This window comes from Gymnoscopelus braueri (assembly GCF_963280865.1).
Source record: "Gymnoscopelus braueri genome assembly, chromosome: 16".
In the NCBI taxonomy this organism is placed as follows: Eukaryota; Metazoa; Chordata; class Actinopteri; order Myctophiformes; family Myctophidae; genus Gymnoscopelus; species Gymnoscopelus braueri.
Window position 1 is genome coordinate 1,948,667 of NC_137616.1, and position 20,950 is coordinate 1,969,616.

The 20,950-nt window shown below is 39.9% G+C and overlaps 3 protein-coding genes across 3 annotated transcripts; all 3 read right to left on the reverse strand.

Moving 5' to 3' along the window:
* Positions 1-1,349: 1,349 nt before the first annotated feature.
* LOC308102521 (kelch domain-containing protein 3-like) lies at positions 1,350-2,417 on the reverse strand (the record flags this gene model as incomplete). The annotated part of the gene is made up of 2 exons (XM_080452263.1): positions 1,350-1,856; positions 1,941-2,417. 2 exons carry the CDS (start codon positions 2,415-2,417, stop codon positions 1,350-1,352), a joined length of 984 nt encoding a protein of 327 aa, XP_080308389.1.
* A 3,627-nt stretch (positions 2,418-6,044) lies between these two features.
* LOC308102711 (nuclear factor 7, ovary-like) lies at positions 6,045-12,360 on the reverse strand. The gene is made up of 2 exons (XM_080452542.1): positions 12,236-12,360; positions 6,045-8,871 (listed from the first exon to the last, which is right to left on the reverse strand). The coding sequence occupies exon 2, from the start codon at positions 8,836-8,838 to the stop codon at positions 7,360-7,362; it is 1,479 nt and encodes a 492-aa protein (XP_080308668.1). The 5' UTR covers positions 8,839-8,871; positions 12,236-12,360; the 3' UTR covers positions 6,045-7,359.
* Positions 12,361-14,422: 2,062 nt separating this feature from the next.
* LOC308102769 (E3 ubiquitin-protein ligase TRIM35-like) lies at positions 14,423-19,630 on the reverse strand. The gene is made up of 2 exons (XM_080452629.1): positions 19,522-19,630; positions 14,423-16,736 (listed from the first exon to the last, which is right to left on the reverse strand). The coding sequence occupies exon 2, from the start codon at positions 16,691-16,693 to the stop codon at positions 15,224-15,226; it is 1,470 nt and encodes a 489-aa protein (XP_080308755.1). The 5' UTR covers positions 16,694-16,736; positions 19,522-19,630; the 3' UTR covers positions 14,423-15,223.
* Positions 19,631-20,950: the final 1,320 nt, after the last annotated feature.

Consider the following 20,950-nt stretch of genomic DNA (forward strand, 5'->3'; position numbering starts at 1 on the left):
ATCCCACAATAATAATAATAATAATAATAATAATAATAATAATAATAATAATAATAATAATAATAATAACAATACAAATGAAGAATAATAATAATACATGAAACCATATTTTATCTTTGAGAGCCCAAAACAATGTAAGATTCTCAGTGTTAATTTTTCTTTCATTTTTTTCACGTTGAGAACCAGTGGGCTAAAGTAAACATAATGTGTGAGTTGTGTTACTATTGTATCTTTCAACACTAGTCATGTTGAAGACAAGACATTTTAGGAACACAAATCTTGTATCGGGAAAAATAGTCTTTTTCAGGTGAGAGAGAGAGGACGTGTGTTTTCAGACATTTAACCATTTAAACCCTCAATACTTTGTAAACTTGACCTTTGGCTCAGTACTTGGTCTGCTCTTTTTTTCCCTCTACACCAAATACTTTTGGCGAATGTTCGCCCCAGAATAGGGAATAGGAAAGTGGTTAATGTAAAAAATAACACAAAGATTTGGCGGGCCCCCTGCAGTATCTCCGAGGACCCCATTGGGGTCCCGGACCTCCTGTTGAAGACCCCGTATAGAGTGTTGGTTCAGTAACAGGAGTTTCCCCATTCCTCCAGCTCTTGATTAAACAGAAAATAGATTTTCAGGTCGGTGTGAATTTGGAAGTATATGACCCAAAGAAACGAGCAGACAAAATTGGAACTGGAACACAATCAAATTCAAGCAGATTAATAGGTACTTTCTCCTGATTGGCTAAAGATTGGCCACCCACCTGAAAATGTATTTTCTGTTTATTAAAGAGCCTGAGAGATGCAGAGACCCCCACACTTTACAAGTCAGTCAATTGTCTTTCACATATTTTATTTATTTATGTCTTAAGTATTTTTCATAAAAATTGGGTTTGTGGGGAGGGGGGCCTTAGGGGGCGCTAAGCCTTCGCAAAGCCCCCCCTGGAGCCGTCACTGGATCTGAGATGTTCCAGGTCTCACCGTTTGGGCGACTAGGAGACAGTTTGGAGAGAGAGCCTACATTACTGTCATGAAGACTATAGCCAGTTTGGACAACACGTCGCAACACATTGTGAGCTTGTACATCAGCTATTTTCGACAAAGACATTTGGTGTAGAGGGAAAAAGGAGCAGACCTATGTTAGAAATAGGAATGAATTTTAAAAAAAGCAGGTAAAAAAAACACAAAGGTATCCACCTTTGCAGGCATGTTCTTCTCCCAATCCCAGTTCTCCATTATAAACAAAAGTCATCTTCCATAACTGTTTTGGCATGGAAGCAGGCAGCATTCCTGCTCAAAGGGTCTTTTTTTAAGCCTTTGCCTTTCTTCTGTTCCATCGGATACACGTGTTGTATTTATGTAGTCATCATGGCCGCCAGTTCCCACCTGAGGTCGCGTGGGAGTCCAGACTGCTTCAGCTCGCACTGAATAACTGTCAGCTTGCATAGTGTCTTCAGACTAGGACTTAGGTCTAAGACGGACATCTCTGTGTCATCAAGTTCAAGGTCTTCAACTTCCGGCCGAATGGTTCTGTATCCTCCAAAGAGCACGACACGATCTCCCACCACGCAACAGCATAAACCAGTCTCCAATAAACATGGGACGCTTCCCTTGGGCTCCACTTCCTTCCAGGAGAAGGTCTCAGGAACAAATTTCCACAGATCGTTGAATGTCCGCTTCAAGTTGTCGCCGCCGATCATGAACAGCTCTCCATTGTAGGCGAAGGCCGAATGGCAGGCGCGTCTCTCTGGACGAAGCTGTGCAGAAGGCGTGCTCAGCCAGCAGTTGGTCTCCGTGTCAAAAACCCTGACGCTGTCGTAGTGGTCCTCATCGCGGTCCCCCTGGCCCCCGAATACAAACATCTTCGCCCCGATGATGGTGGCAGAGTGACATTGTGAAGCAGGCGGCGGCGGAGCGCGTCCGCCGATCTTAATTGAAGCCCAGACCATCGCGGCGGTGTCCAACCTGTAGACGCCATTAGAGCATCCATTCTTCTCGTCAATGTATCCCCCAAAGACATACATGACCTTCCCCGAGACACAGGCCGAGTGGCCGGCCCTCGCCTCCGGAACGCTCCCGGAAACCTCAGGCTTGAACCATCCGTGGGTGTCGACGTCAAACGCGTAAAGCGTTTTGCAGTACTCCCCCGTGTCGTAATCGTGTCCCCCCCAGATGTAGATGACGTTTTCTATCAGCACAGCCGTGTGGCTCTCGCGCCTCGAGGGAACCTCGATGGGACGACGTTCTCCTCCTCGTCCAGTTATCGCCGGACACAACTTCATCCAGCGCAGAGACACTGTGTTGAAGACGTGGACCACCATGTAGGGCTCCCCGTCGTAGTTTCCGAAGGAGTACACCTTGTGACCCACTGCTACAGCAGCGTGATCGCAGTCCTTCTCCGGCCCTCCGTTCATATGTACCATCCAGCACAACATTCTGCACACAAGGAGAACCTCGGTTCAAATCTTCATGTCTCCTTCTGTTGAAAAGAGTGGAAGTGCCATTGTGTGTGCTATATCGCCTATATTGGAACGGGCGGCATGAATGTCACGCGACGCTTATTGGCTGCCAAAGGGCTGGCCAATCAGGGAAGCCGATGCCCTAATCCAGTCGTTCTCAACCTTTTCAGGCCACGACCCCCACCCCAATTTTTGCCAGACCCAGGGGGTCGGGCCTACATGAGGCTTTGTCTGTCCCCCTTTCGTCCATACATGGGCATAAAAGAGGTCTGTCTTCTGTCCTCTTTTTGATTGGCCAAGCTTAGCGTGACGTATTTGAACTGGGGACCCCCCAAAATAATCATATTTTAACTGGGGACCACAAAACAATAATCATTATGTGAACTGGGAACCACCCAAAATAATAATATTTGAACTGGGGACCCCCCACTCTGACAAGCACTTGGAATTGTAGGAGTTGAGGCATTACATTTAGTTTGACTCGGTTCCACAGATATTGTGAAGATAGCGGATCTACAAGCTCACAACGTTTTGCGTTGCCTGGCGTTATGAGCTTATAGATCATGTTTGCCTCTTTCTTAAATTATTTGACAATTTGTTTTTTAAAGCTCGATAATGTGGTAGTCATCATTGCTATAGTACACAATTAAAATGAACTACAAATATGAAGGTCAAAGGTTAATGAGGACAACACAACTCTTAAAACACAAACTGATATAGCTGAACACAATTAACACATACTATATTCTAAAAGTAGCCCAACACTGCATTAGCCTTGACGACCTTGCAGGATTATGCAAAGGCTAAAATGTAACATAGATAGCATGTTATGTAGACAGATGCCAGGTCATTGTTAGTCATCCTGTGTAGGCCTATAGTTTCAAGGTAGGCTGATAGGTTCTTGGTTTACGTATGTATTAGTTATTATTAGATTATTGGTTTACTTAAGTATTACTTTATTATTAGATGGCTATTTCTATGCATTTGATGTATTATGATGTATTATGATGTATTATCTTATCTTGTGTCCTTGCTTAGTGTAAATCGCTCTGGATTAAGAGCGTCTGCTAAATGCCTAAACTCTAAACTCTAAAGTCTAAACACTACCCTCTGGTGGTTGTACAAGGTAACAACAGGATTGAAACCAAAGGTTCCACATTATTCAGTTCATCATAGTTTTGTATTGTTCATTTGTTTATTTAGATTTGTTTTTATTTAAAAAAATGATCAGTTCAATTTGATTTCAGTTAAACTTTCAATTCCACATTGAATTTTGCATGTAATACTGTTTAGTATTAGTTTAGTTTTCATTAGTTTCAATGTTGATTTTCACATTATCTATTTATTATTATTATTATTTTATTTATTATTTTATTATTATTATAATTTTATTAAGGGGGTGTACTTTCTCATAGGGATAGACTTCGGGCATTTCACTTTAAAACACTTCTGGGCCCATTTTCATGTCACCTCTGGCTTTTGTGTGGACCCCAGTTTAAGATACTTGATTCAATATATATTTCATATTCATTTGTTCAGAAATGCCCCCCCCCCCCCGCATTTACAATGAGTCTAACATTGAAGCTGAATAGGCTCATATAGGAGGAGGGTGTGTCTGACACAAATGCATAACAAATATCTAAATATTGAATCAAGCATCTTAAAAACGGTCTGGGTCGTGCACAGAGATAGAGTAGCCTTTAAACATTAAAATCACTCCAGAGGTGTTTTAAAGTTTAATGCCCCAATAAGCAGTGGTGGAAAAAGTACTCACATTGTTTAATTGAGTAAAAGTATCAATACCGCAATGTAGAAATACTCTGTTACAAGTAAAAGGCCTGTGTTCAAAATGTTACTTGAGTAAAAGTACAAAAGTATTGGCATCGAAATATACTTCAAGTACCAAAAGTAAAAGTACTAAAATGTTTGAAAATAGCAGATCTACAAGCTCACAATGCGTCGCGATGCGACGCGTTGTGAGCTTGTAGATCGACTATTTTCAAATAGCCTAAGTATAAAACATGGCTAAAGTGGTTGATTTATGTTTTATAATAATGTATATCTGCAAAGTAACTAGTGACTAAAGTTTTCAAATAATTGTAGTGGAATATTTTCCTTAGAGATGTAGTGGAGTAGAAGTAAAAGTATTGAAAATTGGCAATACTCCAGTAAAGTAAAAAATACTTCAACATTTACTTAAGCACAGTAATTGAGTAAATGCACTTAGTTACTTTACACCACTGCCAATAAGCCAGTGAGAATAGGTATTTACAATACAAACACAACACATTGTGAAGCCAGTGGACTCACAGTCCTGTAGACCAGTGGTGGGACCCCCAGGGGCCCTTGATGGGGTCCCCAGAAAAAGTAAAGGACAACTTCACCCATTTTCAACCTATCTTCATATAAACGGTCCTCATTGTGTATCATTCTTCTTAACTCAGTCTGTGTCTCAGAGGAGGGACAGTTCAGAACCCACACCTACCAGTGACATCATCGACTGAGACTCCAAGCTAATAGAAACGGCAGGCTTTCTGTTCCCAGAAAGTTAGCATGCTATAATAAAAACTAATGTTCTCACATCAATACAACAATTATAATAAAACAAATGAAATCTTGTTTGAGCCCCCCTACTACTTTTGTGTGACACTAGTATGATGAAGTAGGACATTAATTTAATTAAAAAAAAATTTAAAAAATGTGACTTGTATTTCACATCAAGTGATTTGGTCAGTGGTCGAAGTAGTACTCACATATTTTACTTAAGTAAAAGTAGCAATACCACAATAGAAAAATACTCTGTTACAAGTAAAAGGCCCGTGTTCAAAATGTTACTTGAATACAAGTACAAAAGTATTGGCATCAAAATATACTTAAAAGTACCAAAAGTAAAAGTACCCCAAAAAATGTTGAGTAAAGTAAAGTATCTCACAGTAAATTAAGTTCTCAAATAATTTTAGTGGAGTAGTGGAGTAGAAGTAAAAGTACTGAAAATGGAAAATACTCCAGTAAAGTAAAAACACCTCAAAATTGTACTTAAGTACAGTACTTGAGTAAATGTACTTAGACACTTTACACCACTGGATTTGGGTGAATGATACCTTAATGACATGGAATTCAAAAGATTAATTACCAGCCACGCAAACAAATACCTAATCAACACCAGACCAATATTTTCAATAGGCTTTTATTTATATCCACTTACAGTATATAGACTGTGCAACACCATAGTGTGGTGGTTCTCAGCCTGACATTTTTTTGGGGGGGGGGGGTCCCCAGACGACAGTGAAGTGACCATTTAAGAACTTTAAGACCTTTTTAATACCTCAAGAAAAAATTAAAAATTAAAAAAACAAATACTGCATCAAAAGTAATCAACAAACTAGCCTATACTATAAAACATTATTATTGTTTCCTTTATTATTTATACTTGTATTTATACATATGACAAATAAACCTGAACTGAACTGAACATCGGCAAAATTGTCAAGCAATATAAGAAAGAGGCCAAATTGTGAAAATGGCAGATCTACAAGCTCACAACGCCTCGCGTTGCGAGGCGTTGTGAGCTTGTAGAGCTGCTATTTTCAGAATATTTATCTGTGGAACGAAGTCAAACAAAATGGGGGGTCCCCAGTTCAAATATGATTATTTTGGGGGGGTTGCAGCCTGAAAAGATTGAGAACCACTGGCATAGTGGCATACAAACCAAAGGGGGAAAAAACGGGCTACAAACAGAGCCTTAATACCAGAATAACCAACAAAATCTTCATATTCACAGGTTTCTCCACTGCAGGGTCTCTCAAAGTGGGTGCCGTGACCATAGACATATACATAAAGGTAGACGCCTCCTCCAACTCTGGTGTGTCTGGTATCTGCTGGACGCCATTTTTGGGGAAGGCAAAACATGCCTATCAAAGTGACAACTGGCCAATCACAGCGCGTCTTTCTCTCGGAACATGGCAGAATCTAGTTTGTATACGACTGGATTCTGACAAGTCCCGGAAAAGACACGTTGTGATCGGCCAGTAGTCACTTTGAGTGGCAGCGTGCCTTCCCGAATATGGCGGGCCGCGGATACAGGTGGTCGCGCCAATGAACTGCAGCGGCCAATGAGGTATGTAGGTTTCTATATCTATGGCCGTGACGCCAAACTAGGGGTGCGATCGAATGCTTTGATAATATTTGGAATTCACCAATAATCTTATTATGTTATATACATTTAAAAATCCAAAGTACAAAGATATTTGCAATCAGTGCAAACAAAAGCATAATATTCTCTCTCAAGTCTCTTGGCCCATTGGTTCTAAAGTGGGGTCCTGACTCCTGAGCCCAAAAGGTTTTATATTTTGTATATTTATTATATACAGTTACATACATCCTTAACCCATTAAGACCGTGACGCATCTGTGTCATTTTAGATTTTATCCACTTTAACCATTATTTTTCACTTTGGCTATTAAAAATGGCTATTCAAAAATAGCCAAATATTTTTGAAAAATCTTTGCTTCTGGGGGTCCCTGGAACAAAATATTTTGAGATGGGGGTCCGCAGCCAAAGACATTTTGGGGCTCCTTGACATGAAAAAGTTTGAGAACCACCGATATTATAGCAGCAACATAAGTGTTTCAGAAAACTGTTAGGATTTAGAAGACATTTGTAGAATCCCCAGAGGCAAAGATTTGAGTTAGAAAAAAATAAATATATATATATTTAAAAAATTGCACATATTTTCATGATGTTTAAAAAATAGCAGATCTACAAGCTCGTAGCACTCGGTGCAGTGCCATGAGTTTGTATATATCTGCTATGTTTGAATAGCCCAAAGACATCTTAAAATGACACAGATGCGTTCCCGGTCTTAATGGGTTAAGACAAATACACTTTTGATTAGACACTAGACATTCTAAGTGTTTTCCACAGTGACACAGATCTTGGCGGGTAACATCTTCAGAGACATGTTGTGACTCAGAATACTAACAAACGGAAACATCCTCTCTGTGAACGTGTACGTGAAGGTGTGCAGGTGTGTGTCGGCGTCGGGGTCGGAGAAGGACAGCTTTCCTCCGCTCCAGTCCAGCCGAACTCTGATCCTCCGCGGTTTACGCTTCACGTAGAGGACGGTGGTGGTGACGTAGTCGCGATCGTAACTCGACGAGTTGATGGCTTTGAATCCGGTAACGTCTCTCATCATCCCCCAGGATTCGCCGCCGGCCTTGTCTCCTTTCCTCTGATAGGACTCTGCTAAAACCCCTAGTGACCAGCTGGCGTTGTCTCCCACCTCCACGTCCCAGCTGTGAGTCCCCGAGTCGAAGCCCTCTGAACCCAGGACGATGTCCGACCAGTCGAACCTCTCCGGGTTGTCGGGGAGCTGCTGCGTCTTGTAGACGTCCACCCTCACGCCGGTCAGATCATCGGACAGGATGAACTCCGGATAGGCGGTGTTGGGGTCCAGGATCACAGGCGTGTAGGAGACGATGTCCTTCATCTTCTCCCAGACTCTGAAGGCCACGTTGTGCAGATGTTTGGCCTCGTCTATCAGAGCTCCTCCAGAGACCGGCTGTGGGTCCTGCAGGGTGAGCTTGAGCTGGACCCCCACCATTGTGGTCTTGTAGTTCTGCAGGAACGAGACGTGGTTGTCGGCTCTCAGCTGGTCCTCGGCGGCTTGGATTGCGTTTCCGAGGCACGCCATCTTTATGTTCAGCTTCTCAATCTGTTCCTTTATCTCCTGGCTCTTCTGTGCTTCTTCCTCCCTTAACGCAGAGATCCTGGCCTCCTCTTCGTCTTGTAGGAACTGATGCAATACCTTAAACTGAGCCTTTATCAGTGGCTCCGTGTTCTGGGCCTGAACCTTGATGTGACTTTCCGTAAGATCGTACTTTGTTTTAACTTCATTTAAGACCTCCAGTTTCTCCTTTAAAGGCTTCAATGATTGCTGGACTTTCTCTTTGCAACGCCCCGACGCTTCGTCTACGGGCGAGAACTTGTGTCCGGTGTGTTTTTCCGAATCCCGACACACGAGACACGCCAGCTCTTCGTCGTCCAGACAGAAGAGCCTGAGCTTCTCTCCGTGCGCGGCGCAGAGGTCCTCTGGGCTCACCGATGACTCGGCGCTCAGGCGTTTCTCCTCCAGAAACTTCTCACACAGGTTCTTTAGCACCAAGTTTGTAGGCGGTTGGTTGCCGGCGGATTTTTTTGTCCTTTTTTTACAAACAGGACAATCCTGTATTGATCTTCCCGTCCACCATTCCTGCAGACAGCCTTTGCAGAAGCTGTGGCTGCAGGGCAGCACGACGGGATGTTTGAAAACCTCGTAGCACACGGGACAGGTGAGCTCCTCTTCCAGACGAGTGAAAGGAGAAGCCATGTCTGTCTGCAGTCGCATTCCCTGATCTGGAAGGCTGCTACACCAGGAATACTAGAATAGAACAAACAACAACAACATTATGAGCAAGTAGCAACAGTATAGTGGTGTCAAAAAGAATCGATTCATAGATTAATCGCGATGCGGACATGAATATATATATATATTTGTTATCATATTGCTAATAGCACAAAGCAGCAGCCAGATGTATATGTTGTTCAGTACATCTGACTGCTTGTATTGACTGATGAAAAAGTTGCCATGTTGTGCAGTAATATAGAAAAGTGTGATGCATCGCGATGCATTCGTCGAATCGAATCGAATCATTACAAGGTTAATCGTCCGAATCGTTAGCTGGTGAATCGTAATCGAATTGAATCGTGAGGGCAGTGCCAATGCACACCTCTATAACAGTACTAGTAGTATTTCTATCAGCAGACAGTAGGCTACAAGTAGTAACAGCAGCACTTGTAATAGTGTAGCAGCGTTTAATAATTATTTTGTGATATGGTTGCATTATCAGTCCTATTTTTACTCTGCTGAGAGTAAAGCTGATCCATGAAAAAATACCTGTTATTTTATGGATTTTGCTATGAAAGACAGTTCATTTTAGTTACAACGTGTGAAGCACAATGCATAACAAAAATGATATGTCATGATCTCATATTTGTATACAGTATACAAATGGAAAGTGCTATACAGCATACAAAGTATGCTAAACAGTATGCTACAGTATACCAGGGGTCTTCCAACGTTTTCAAGCCAAGGACCCACTAGCTGAGAGAGAGATGAAGCAGGGACCCCCTCTATATTGTATACAATTTTGTTTCAGATTAAACTTTTTTTTGTTTACTTGGTCTGCTCTTTTTTCCCTCTACACCTACACCTCTAAAGTTCTCCTCAGGAAAACATAGAAATCATATCACAAAGATTTGGCGGACCCCCTGTAGTAACTCTGAGGACCCCCTAGGGGTCCCGGACCCCCTGTTGAAGACCCCTGCAGTATACAGTATACACATGGAATCTTGTATACTGTCAGAGTTAAGGGGAGACCTTGAACATTAAAGGTTTGAGAACCACTGGTTTAGATTATTCTTTGTTTCAACACGTTTCAAATCTACATTGAGTGTTCTGGCTGGTGGGTGTCAGGCTGTGTTTCACTATAATAGACATGCATGCGTATTGCTATTTGAATTGAAATAAAAAAGGTAGCCCACTGTTGTTCCTGGACAAAAGACGGATAGTGTTAGCACCACATTTAAGTATCAAAAGAAATACATATGCATGGTCCTAGACAAAGGACAGATAGGTACTGGTCAATTAACACGTTTTAGTTTGAATAGAAGATACAAATAAATAGTATCCTACAGCTACTATTCATGAACTACACTGAGATAAGGCATGGCTGGAAATGGATAGTCAATGTGAGTGTACTGACTTAGGCTGCTTTGTATCAAATATTGCATTTGTGGAAATAATTATCGACTAATAAAAATATTGACATGATATAGTGTAGTTATGTATCACTTCTACACACTATTATATTACAAAGAAGATGGTGCAATTAGATTGTGAATGGCAGTGCTGTGTTTCTGTGCAGAGCACCACTGTCCTAACATACTGTAGGCTTTAGAAAACATTTTTAGATATGTATTTGGCCCCGGACCCCCATCTCCAAATGTCTTGTTCCAGGGACCCCCAGAAACAAAGATTTGACTTATAAATGTTTGCTTTAAAAATGATATATATATATATATATATTCAAAGATTTGCAAAAATGTTGAAGATTAGTATGAGAACCAAAGGTCTTACTGAGCAGGTCTCTTTTACTATGGTAAGGGTTTACAACATGTTGAGAGTGGATGGACTTAGATAAACATGGAATAATAATTTAGTCCCCTTTAGTTATGCTTTTCTCCTGGACAGAAGATAAACAATGTGTAATCCTTCATGTCGTCATCTTTACCCTGACTGGGTGGGAGCTCTTTAGAGTTTGTGTCCATAGTATTTATAGTAGCAGATGGTTTAGAAGTTGTAGTAATAACTGTATAATATCACTTAGGATAAGGATAAGGATAATTCCTTTTAACAGGTCGTTCATGAAAATCCTTGCGGTCTTGTTTCCAATGAGAACCTGTGAGCAATTGGGGTTAAGAGTCTTGCTCAGGGACAAATTTCATATCATCGGCATATATGCTGGGATAGCCTGGAATCGAACCTGGGACAACCAGGGCCTCTGGTTCCCTAGGCGGGCTCACTAACCACTCAGCTATGGCCGCCCCAAATATTTTATCTAAATGATTGCATGATTGTGATCATTGCTAAAGCTCTCTACAGCTCTTAATATACAGAAAATACATTTTTAGGTCAGGATACCAAAATTTTTATTCAATCACGTGAGAAAACATTCATCAGCTTCAAATATATATCATATATACTGCCCCCCAAAACTAACATCTTGAGATGAATAGCACTTTTAAATACTACTGTATCTATATTGCACTTTGATTTATTAATCAGACCTATACTTTGGCAATTTGAAAATAGCCGATCGACAATCTAAAATCGTTTGAAAATAGCAGATCTACAAGCTCACATTTGCAACACGTTGTGAGCTTGTAGATCCGCTATTTTCAAAGGATTGCATATGATAACTTGTGAAATGGGACGTTCTGCATAATAATGAGTACTTTCTACTTCAAATGTTGATACCAATACGTTTGTACTTTAACTCAAGTACATTTTGAATTCCAGACTTTTACAGAGTACTTCCAGTGGTGGAAAAAGTACAACATTTCTTTACTTAAGTAAAAGTACCAATACTGCAATATAAAAATACTCTGTTACAAGTAAAAGTCCAGAATTAAAAATGTACTTGAGTAAAAGTACAAAAGTATTGGCATCAAAATGTACTTAAAGTACCAAAAGTAAAAGTACTAAATATTTGAAAATAGCCGATCTACAAGCTCACAACGTGTGAGCTTGTAGATCTGCTAGTAAATAGCCTAGGTATAAAATAGGTTTAAAGTGGTTAATGTATGTTTCATTATATCATAATTTATATCTGAAAAGTAAATAGTAACTAAAGTTTTCAAGTAAATGTAGTGGAATAAAAGTACAATATTTGCCTCTGAGATGTAGTGGAGTAGAAGTAAAAGTATTGGAAATTGGAAATACTCAAGTAAAGTACAAATACCTCAAAATTGTACTTAAGTACAGTACTTAAGTAAATGTACTTAGTTAATTTTCACCACTGAGTGAGTACTTCTATATTGAAGTATGATACTTTTACTTAAGTAAAACATGTGAGTACTTTTTCCACCACTGCAGTTGTTGTTGTTGTAGAAGGTCTAGTTTAGTAGCTGTAGTAATAATAATAATAATAATAATAATAATAATAGTATTAACAGTGTCTTACCTTAAACAACAGCCGGTAGCTGCAGTAGTAGTAGTAGTAGCAGTGCTGGTATCATATAGTAATATTTATTTTACAGTAAACAGTATTCTATAAACTCTTCTCGGTCTCTTTCTGTACGTGAGGCGGGTTGCAAATGAATAGTGAACTACATGGGCTGCACTACGACACGCCATTGGTCGAGTCGTCATCAATAACAAGCTTGCTGATTGGCCAGATAGTCACACGCAGAGAGTACAACAGACAGCTATTGGTATGTGTGATGTTAAAGGCTCCACCTCCGCCACACATATACACTAGAACACTACCCTCTGGTGGTTGTACAAGGTAACGATAGGATTGAAACCAATATTCCACAGACTCCCGTTATGTTATAGTTTTGTGTTTTTCATCTGTTCATTTATGTCATTTATGTTTTGATGTTTTTTAAAGTGTATTTAACACTTCTGGGGCCATGTTCATGTCTAATCTGGCTTTTGTGTGACTCCCCAGACAGTTTTTAAGTTGCTTGATTCAACATTTAGATGTTTTATATTTATTTGATCTCCAACCTATGCATTAGGACATTGTTGGTAACCAGAGCCAGGGATGTGTGTTTCCAATGAGTCTAACATGGAGTTTGATGTTGAATAGGCTTATAAAGGAGGAGGGTGTGTCTTGTCAAAGTAATATAAAATATCGCAAAGATTTGAGTTAAAATGTATATATATTCAAAGATTTGAACACATTTTCACGAGTACATTGTTTCAAAAATAGCAGATCTACAAGCTCATAGATGAGCTTGTAGATCTGCTATTTTTGAACAGCGCAAAGAAATCTTAAAATCACACAGATGCGTTCCCTTCCAGGTCTTAATGTTTTTTTTCTTTCTGCCAAACCTCTGTGGACATTCCTTTTGTTAGAGTGCGAGCATTCCTTTTGTATTCTTGGTAGTTCAGTTAAAATTAGCTCTAATAAGTTAACATTTGACTGTTCCGAGTTGGTTTCATTCATATCTACAACAGAACAACTTCATCTGGGGTTCTAATAGAAAATACATGAATCGCATTACTAGAAATAAATGAATAAATAACTAAATACTAGATGACCAAGATGGAACAGGAAGTCAGATAAATGGACAAAGATGGAGGTCAAACCATGATGAGCCTTGTGATTGGGACCATATTTAATCAACACATCCATCAATTTCTTTATCAATAATAAATGTATCCATATATATTTATCAATATTGTCCTTGAAACCTTGTACGTCCAAAATTGAGCAAATGGGGAAAAAAATAACCCGTGTTCCAATGTAGTTATTGTCCCCAAAAATAGTGAAAATAGCCGATCTTCAAGCTCACAACCGTCGTGGTGCGACACGTTGTGAGCTTGTAGATCGGCTATTTTTGCTACTTTTGTGTGACACTAGTCACAATCACTTTAACAACTTTATCCATATTTTATACTTTGGCTATTCTAAAATAGCAGATCTACAAGCTCATAGAGCGGCACAGAGAGCCGCTCTATGAGCTTGTAAATCTGCTATTTTTGAAAAAAAATCTTGAAAATGTGTGCAAATCTTTAAATACATATTTTTTTAAAGGCGAACATTTTTAACTCAAATCTTTGCTTCTAGGGGGTCCCTGGCACGACATATTTTCAGATGGGGGTCCGCGGCCACATACATATCAATTTGGGGGTCCTTGACATGAAAAAGTTTGAGAACCACTGGCATAAATTATGGAAAAATGTTAACAGAATCGACTTCACCTCGAAGAATAATTTGGTCGCTTCATCAGCTCGTTATATTCACGTTCTGTCTGGATGTAAACACCAGTTTAATCCATTGAGACTGGGAAACCTTGGCTATTGAAAAATACTAGATATACGAGTGCCTCGCTATGAGCTTGTATATCTGCTATTTAAAAAAAAAAATCATGACAATTTGTGCAAATCTTTGAATATATATATATTTTTTTAAGCCAACATTTGTAACTCAAATCTTTTCTTCTGGGGATTCTACAAATGTCTTCTAAATCCGAACAGTTTTTTGAAAAAAACTTATGTTGCTATAATCAGTGGCTCTAAAAAAAAATCATGTCAAGGACCCCCAAAATGATATGTATTTGGTAGCGGACCCCCATCTCAAAATATGTTGTTCCAGGGACCCCCAGAAGCAAAGATTTGAGTTACAAATGTTCGCTTAAAAAAAAAATATATATATATTAAAAGATTTGCACACATTTTCATGATTTTTCAAAAATAGCAGATCTACAAGCTCATAGCTTGTATATCTGCTATATTTTGAATAGCCAAAGTATAAAATAATGGTTTAAGAAACTTTAAGTGGTTACACAGATGTGTTCCCGGTCTTAATGGGTTAATGAAATGACATGGAATTCAAAATATTAATTACCAGCCACCGACCAATACCAGATCAATATATTCAATAGGCTTTTATTTCTATCTACTTATATACTGTGAAACACCATAGTGGCATAGAAGAATACATATACAGAATAAAGATACACAAACATAATTACCTACAGAATCCACCATCCACTACAACAGCGTTTTAACCCAAACTTTAACTACACGTATATACAGGTTTCTCGACTTTTTCTCTACTCACGATCATGAAATGTTCTTACATATAATTGCCTTTAACGATTTCATTGTGTGGCTTTTAGGCCTTGTAAACAAAAGTTGCACAGGGTCAGATATGACAAGAACTTAAATACACAAACAAATGACCTATACCAACAATCAAAATAAATAATGTATTATTGCCGAAATAGCCGATCTACAAGCTCACAATGTGTCGCACCGCAACGCGTTGTGAGCTTGTAGATCTGCTATTTCCACTATTTTTAAAAATGTTTCAAAATGTATGAACCTTTCTCAACAAGGAACCGATTATGACGATTATGCAAAAATGATTGCAATTATCTAAAATAATTGCGATTAGGTGATTATGTAATAATTGTGACAGGCCTAGACACTAGACATCCTAACTGTTTTCCAGAGTGACACAGATCTTGGCGGGTGACATCTTCAGAGAAGTGTTAATTAAATTATCAATGAACGGAAACAGTCTCTCGGTGAAAGTGCGTGTGAAGGTGTGCAGGTGTGTGTCGGTGTCGGGATCAGAGAAGGACAGCTTTCCTCTGTCCCAGTCCAGCTGGACTCTGATCTTTCGGGGTTTCTGCTTCACCGAAAGGTTAGTGATATCGCGGTGAAGCTCATCGGGGTCGGACCCCGATGAGAAGACCGCGTGGTACCCTGTGTTACGACAGAGACACGTACACCAGGATTCACGTTCACCGTCGCTGTGTCTTTTCCTCTGGTAAGACTCTGCTAACACACCCAGTGACCAGTCTGTGGAGTCACCGACCTCGACGTCCCAGCTGTGAGTTCCCGAGTTAAAGCCCTCAGAGCCCAGGACCCTCACGTGAACGTCAAACCTCTCTGGGTTGTCAGGAAGCTGCTGCTGCTGTGTGTCTCCAAACCCTCCGTATCTCACACCGGTCAGATCGTCGGACAGAATGAGTCCTGGTTGGGCAGTGTTGGGGTCCAGGATCACAGGAGTGTAGTACGCAATGTCCTTCATCTTGTACCAGACTCTGAAGGCCAGGTTGCTCAGATGTTTGGCCTCGTCTATCAGTGCTCCTGAGAATGGCTGAGGGCAGTGCGGGGTGAGCTGGACTCTTTCCATCGTGCTCTTGTAGTTCTGCAGGAACGAGACCTGGTCATCGGCTTTCAGCTGGTCCTCTGCGGCTCGGATTGCGTCTGTGAGGGTCGCCATCTCCATGTTCAGCTTCTCAATCCTCTCCTTTATCTCCCGATTCTTCTGCTCCTCTTCCTCCCATAACACAGAGATCCTGGCCTCCTCTTCCTCTCGCAGGAACTGATGAAGGTTCTTAAACCGATCCTTAATCTTCGTCTCCGTGTTCCGGGCCTGAACCTTGATGTGATTTTCTGTTCCGTCGTAAATTCTTTTAACTTCATTAAACTTTTGGGCTTTAAACTTTAACCGCCTCCAACATTTCCGGACTTCCTGTTTACAACGCCCAGACGCTTCATCTAGGGGTAAGAACTTGTGTCCAACGTGTTTTTCTGAATCCCGACACACGAGACACGCCAGCTGTTCATCGTCCAGACAGAAGAGCCTGAGCTTCTCCCCGTGCGCGGCACAGAGGACCTCTGAGCTCACAGACGAGGCGCTCCGGCGTTTCTCCTCCAAAAACTTCTCACACAGGTTCTTCAACCCCAAGTTTGTAGGCGGCTGGCCACTGGAGGATGTCGTTGTCCTTTGTTTACAAACGGGACAATCCTGTGCTGGCCTTCCTGTCCACCATCGCTGCACACAGTCTCTGCAGAAGCTGTGGCTGCAGGACAGCAGAACGGGATGTTTAAAGATGTCACGGCACACAGGACAGATGAGCTCCTCTTCCAAGCAAGTGAAAGGAGAAGCCATCATGTTTGTCTGCGGTCACATTCCCTGATCTGGAAGGCTGCTACACCTGGAATATCAGAATAGAAAACAACAACAACAACATTATGAGCAACAGTACTAGTAGTATTTCTAGTAGCAGACAGTAGGCTACTTGTAGTAACAGCAGCACGTGTATTAGTGTAGCAGAGTTAAATAATTATTTTTCAATATATAGTTGCATTATTTTATTTATTATTTTATGGATTTTGCTACGAAAAGCTAGCTCATTTAAGTTGTAACTTGTGAAGCACAATGCATAACAATGATTGTATGTCATGTTCACACATTTGGTTCAATTTGACAAATAAATAATAATTGTACAGACATCTTTGGTTTCAACACGTTAAACGTCTACATTGAGTGTCAGCTTTAGTAAGAAAAGCAAAGGTCTTATTGAGCAGGTCTCTTTTACTATGTTAACCCATTCAAACCGGGAACGCATTTACGGTGTCATTTTAGATTTTTAGCTAATAGCCATTATTTTATACTTTGGGTTATAAAAGAAATGGTGCCACGCTATGAGCTTGTAGATCTGCTATGTTTTTTTTATATATTTATTTGAATATTTCTTTTTTTCAGGCAAACATTTTTAACTTCTTCTACATCCTAACAGTTAAAAAATATATATATCTTGTTATAATATCAGTGGTCAGACTTTTTCATGTCAAGGACCCCCCAAAAGATAATATGTATTTGGCCACGGACCTCCATCTCAAAATATTTAGTTCCACAGAATTTTAGACCCCGGTCCCCCACAGAAGCAAAGATGCGAGTTACAAATGTTCACTTTAAAAACATATAAATGAAAGACTTGCACATATGTTAACGATTAAGCTCGTAGCGTGTAGAGTATGAGCTTGTATATCTGCTAATTTTTTAATAGCCAAATAAATCTTAAAATGACACAGATGCGTTCCCGGATTGAATGGGTTAAGGGTTTGCAACATGTTGAGAGTGGATGGTACTTACATAAACATAAATAATAATATAGTCCCCTTCAGTTATATGTTTCTCCTGGACAGAAGATAAACACTGTGTAATCCTTCATGTCATCTTTACCCTGACTGAGTGAGATCTCTCTTATAGTGTTTGTGTCCATAGTATTAATAGTAGCAGATGGTTTAGAAGTTGTAGTACTAATAACTGTAATAATATCACTTGACATACAGTATACATTTAAGGGTGTGTGATGTTTTTTTAAACAAATGTTTTATCTAAACAGTTACAGCTCTATATCATGACTGTGATCATTGCTAAAGAGTGTCGTGTTGGTCTCTCTACAGCTCTTTAATATACAGAAAATACATGTTCAGGTCAGGATACCAATCTTATCCAATCAGGAGAGAACCCATTCATCAACTTCAATGTTGTGTTCCAGTTCTCCCAATCTCAGTCTTTTACCCTGTATCTGGTACGAGTTCTATCTCCTGATATATGATTGGTATCCCGCCGTGAAAATATGCTCCGTTTTTTAAAAGAGCTGGACACACACACACAATTTCAGATTTCTTTGGCTATTCAAAAGTAGCAGATATACAAGCTCATAGCGCAGCACTTATATCTGCTATTATTTTGAAAAATCTTGAAAATGCATGCAAATCTGTGAAAAAACATTTTATAAAGCTCACAATGTGACACGCTCACAAACAATGCGCACACATTGTGAGCTTGTAGATCTGCTATTTAAAAAAAGAAACAATATTTTATATATTTGAAAACTTGTGAAATGGGACATTCTGCATAATGACTACTTTGTACTTTCTAATTCAAGTATATTTTGATACCACTACTTTTGTAGTTTTACTCAAGTAATTTTTACACAGAGTATTTCTACATTTCTGCAGTATTGATACTTTTACTCGAGTAAAACATGCGAGTACTTTTTCCACCACTGTTGTAGTAATAGTAATAATAATAATAATAATAGTAGTAGACTAGTAGTCTATTGACAGCAGTACCTTACCTTAATACAACAGTAGGTAGTAACTGCAGTACATTGGTGGAAAGTAACTAAGTACATTTACTCAAGTACTGTACTTTGTACTACAATTTTGTGGTATTTTTTACTTTACTGGAGTATTTCCAGTACTTTTACTTCTACTCCACTACATCTCAGAGGCAAATATTGTACTTATATACTCCACTACAATTATTTGAAAACTTTAGTGACTAGTTACTTTGTAGATTTACATTATTATTACAGAACATACATTAACCACTTCAGCCTATACATTATACATTTAGGCAATTTGAAAATGGCAGCTCTACAAGCTCACGATGCGATGCATTGTGAGCTTGTAGATCGGTTATTTTCAAATGATTTTTACTACTACATTGTGTATGTCAGGGGCCTTCAACGTTTTCAGGCCAAGGACCCCCTAGCTGAGAGAGAAATGAAGCAGGGACCCCTCTGTATATTGTATACAATTGCGTTTCAGGTTAAACTTTTTTTTAAAACTTGGTCTGCTCTTTTTTCGCTCTACAGTCTACACCAAACCTCTTTGCCAAAAATAGCCAATCTACAAGCTCACAACGCCTCGCGCTGCGACGCGTTGTGAGCTTGTAGATCTGCTATTCTTTGGTTAAGTTCTCCTCAGAATAGGGATGCAAGCCAGGGGTGGTTAATGTAAAAAAAAAAGATTTGGCAGCCCCCCTGTAGTAACTCTGAGGACCCCTAGGGGTCACAGACCCCCTGTTGAAGACCCCTGGTGTATGTTGTTAACTTGTTGTTGTTGTTGTTGTTGTTGCAGAAGGTTTAGTTTAGTAGCTGTAGTAACAACAATATTAGTAGCAGCGTATTAACAGTATCTTACCTTAAACAACAGTAGTAGAGTAGTAGTGGTATCATATAGTATTTATATTACAGTAAACAGTATTTTATGAACGTTTCTAGAGGTTTCTAGGTCGCTTTCTGCACGCAGCTTCAAATTAATCACGTGAGCTGCACACAACGACACGCCATTGGTCGGTTCGTCGGCAATAAGAAGCTTGGTTATTGGCCAGATCAGTCACACCCAGAGAGTACAACAGAAATCTATTGGTCCGTGTGATGTTACTGGCTCCGCCCTCCGCCACAGATATTCACATCCGGGTATTTGGCTACGTGTGAAACAGCGCCCCCCACAGCATGGCGAAACCACTTACTTGCATCAATACTACAATGTAGAAATAGTAAACTCTATTACAAGTGAAAGTCCAGAATTCAACATTTACTTGAGTAAAAGTACAAAAGTATTGGTATCAAAATGTACTTAAAGTACCAAAAGTGAAAGTACTCAAATGTGTGAAAATAGCCTAGGTATAAAATAGGACTAAAGTGGTAAATGTATGTTTTATCATTTAATAATGTATATCTGCAAAGTAACTAAGTTTTCAAATAATTGTAGTGGAGTAAAAGTACAATACTTGCCTCTGAAATGTAGTGGAGTAGAAGTTAAAGTACTGATCATTGGAAATACTCCAGTAAAGTAAAAGTTGTACTTAAGTACAGTACTTGAGTAAATGTACTTAGTTACTTTACACCACTGCTGTCAGGATGCTGAATGAGGCATAAGCCTTGCTCAGCAGCCTGACAGCAGGCGGTGCAAAACCTTTCTGGCTCTTCCTGAACACACCTGTGGATTATACCAGGGACAATGACTTGGACTTAGCTCCCCCTCGGACACACCTGTGGACTACACCAGGTACAAATGACTTTTTTGCTGCACTCCCTCATGGAGCTACTTGCGGATTATACTAGGGTCAGTCCACCCTAGGTGGACACGCACTGACCTTTTGCACCTTAATCCCATGTATAACGCACTGACTTTTTTGTCTTTTTATTGTGCTTTTTTTTCTCTAAGCACCTTAACGTCCATATGTATATCATGCACAGTATAAGTATAACATGCACAGTATACATACATTGCTGCTATGCTCAGGCACCTTAGTTTTTTATTATCTCAGGTACTTTGTAAATATGTAGATAACTTGTCTGGCCTTCTGTTGCTCTCTTGTTTTGATCTCCTTCCCACTTGCCCCCCACCCCTCTTCTTCTCCCCCCCCCCCCCTCTTCTTTCTATGGAAATTAACGTTGCGATGGGAACGATGTACAAAAACGAATTTCACCCACTTCTTTACCTTGTAAACCTGTGATGAGACAATAAAACTGATTCTGATTCTGATTCTGCTGATAACCTCGTGTCACCAGGCTTAGACCACTGAAGTCCTGACGTCACTGCCGCTAGAGGGCGCTGTTCCGCT

What these genes read in the sequence shown, in the direction of transcription:
- LOC308102711 (XM_080452542.1), bottom strand. Translation starts at nt 8,838, where the DNA reads ATGCGACTGCAGACAGACATGGCTTCTCCTTTCACTCGTCTGGAAGAG.
- LOC308102769 (XM_080452629.1), bottom strand. Translation starts at nt 16,693, where the DNA reads ATGATGGCTTCTCCTTTCACTTGCTTGGAAGAGGAGCTCATCTGTCCT.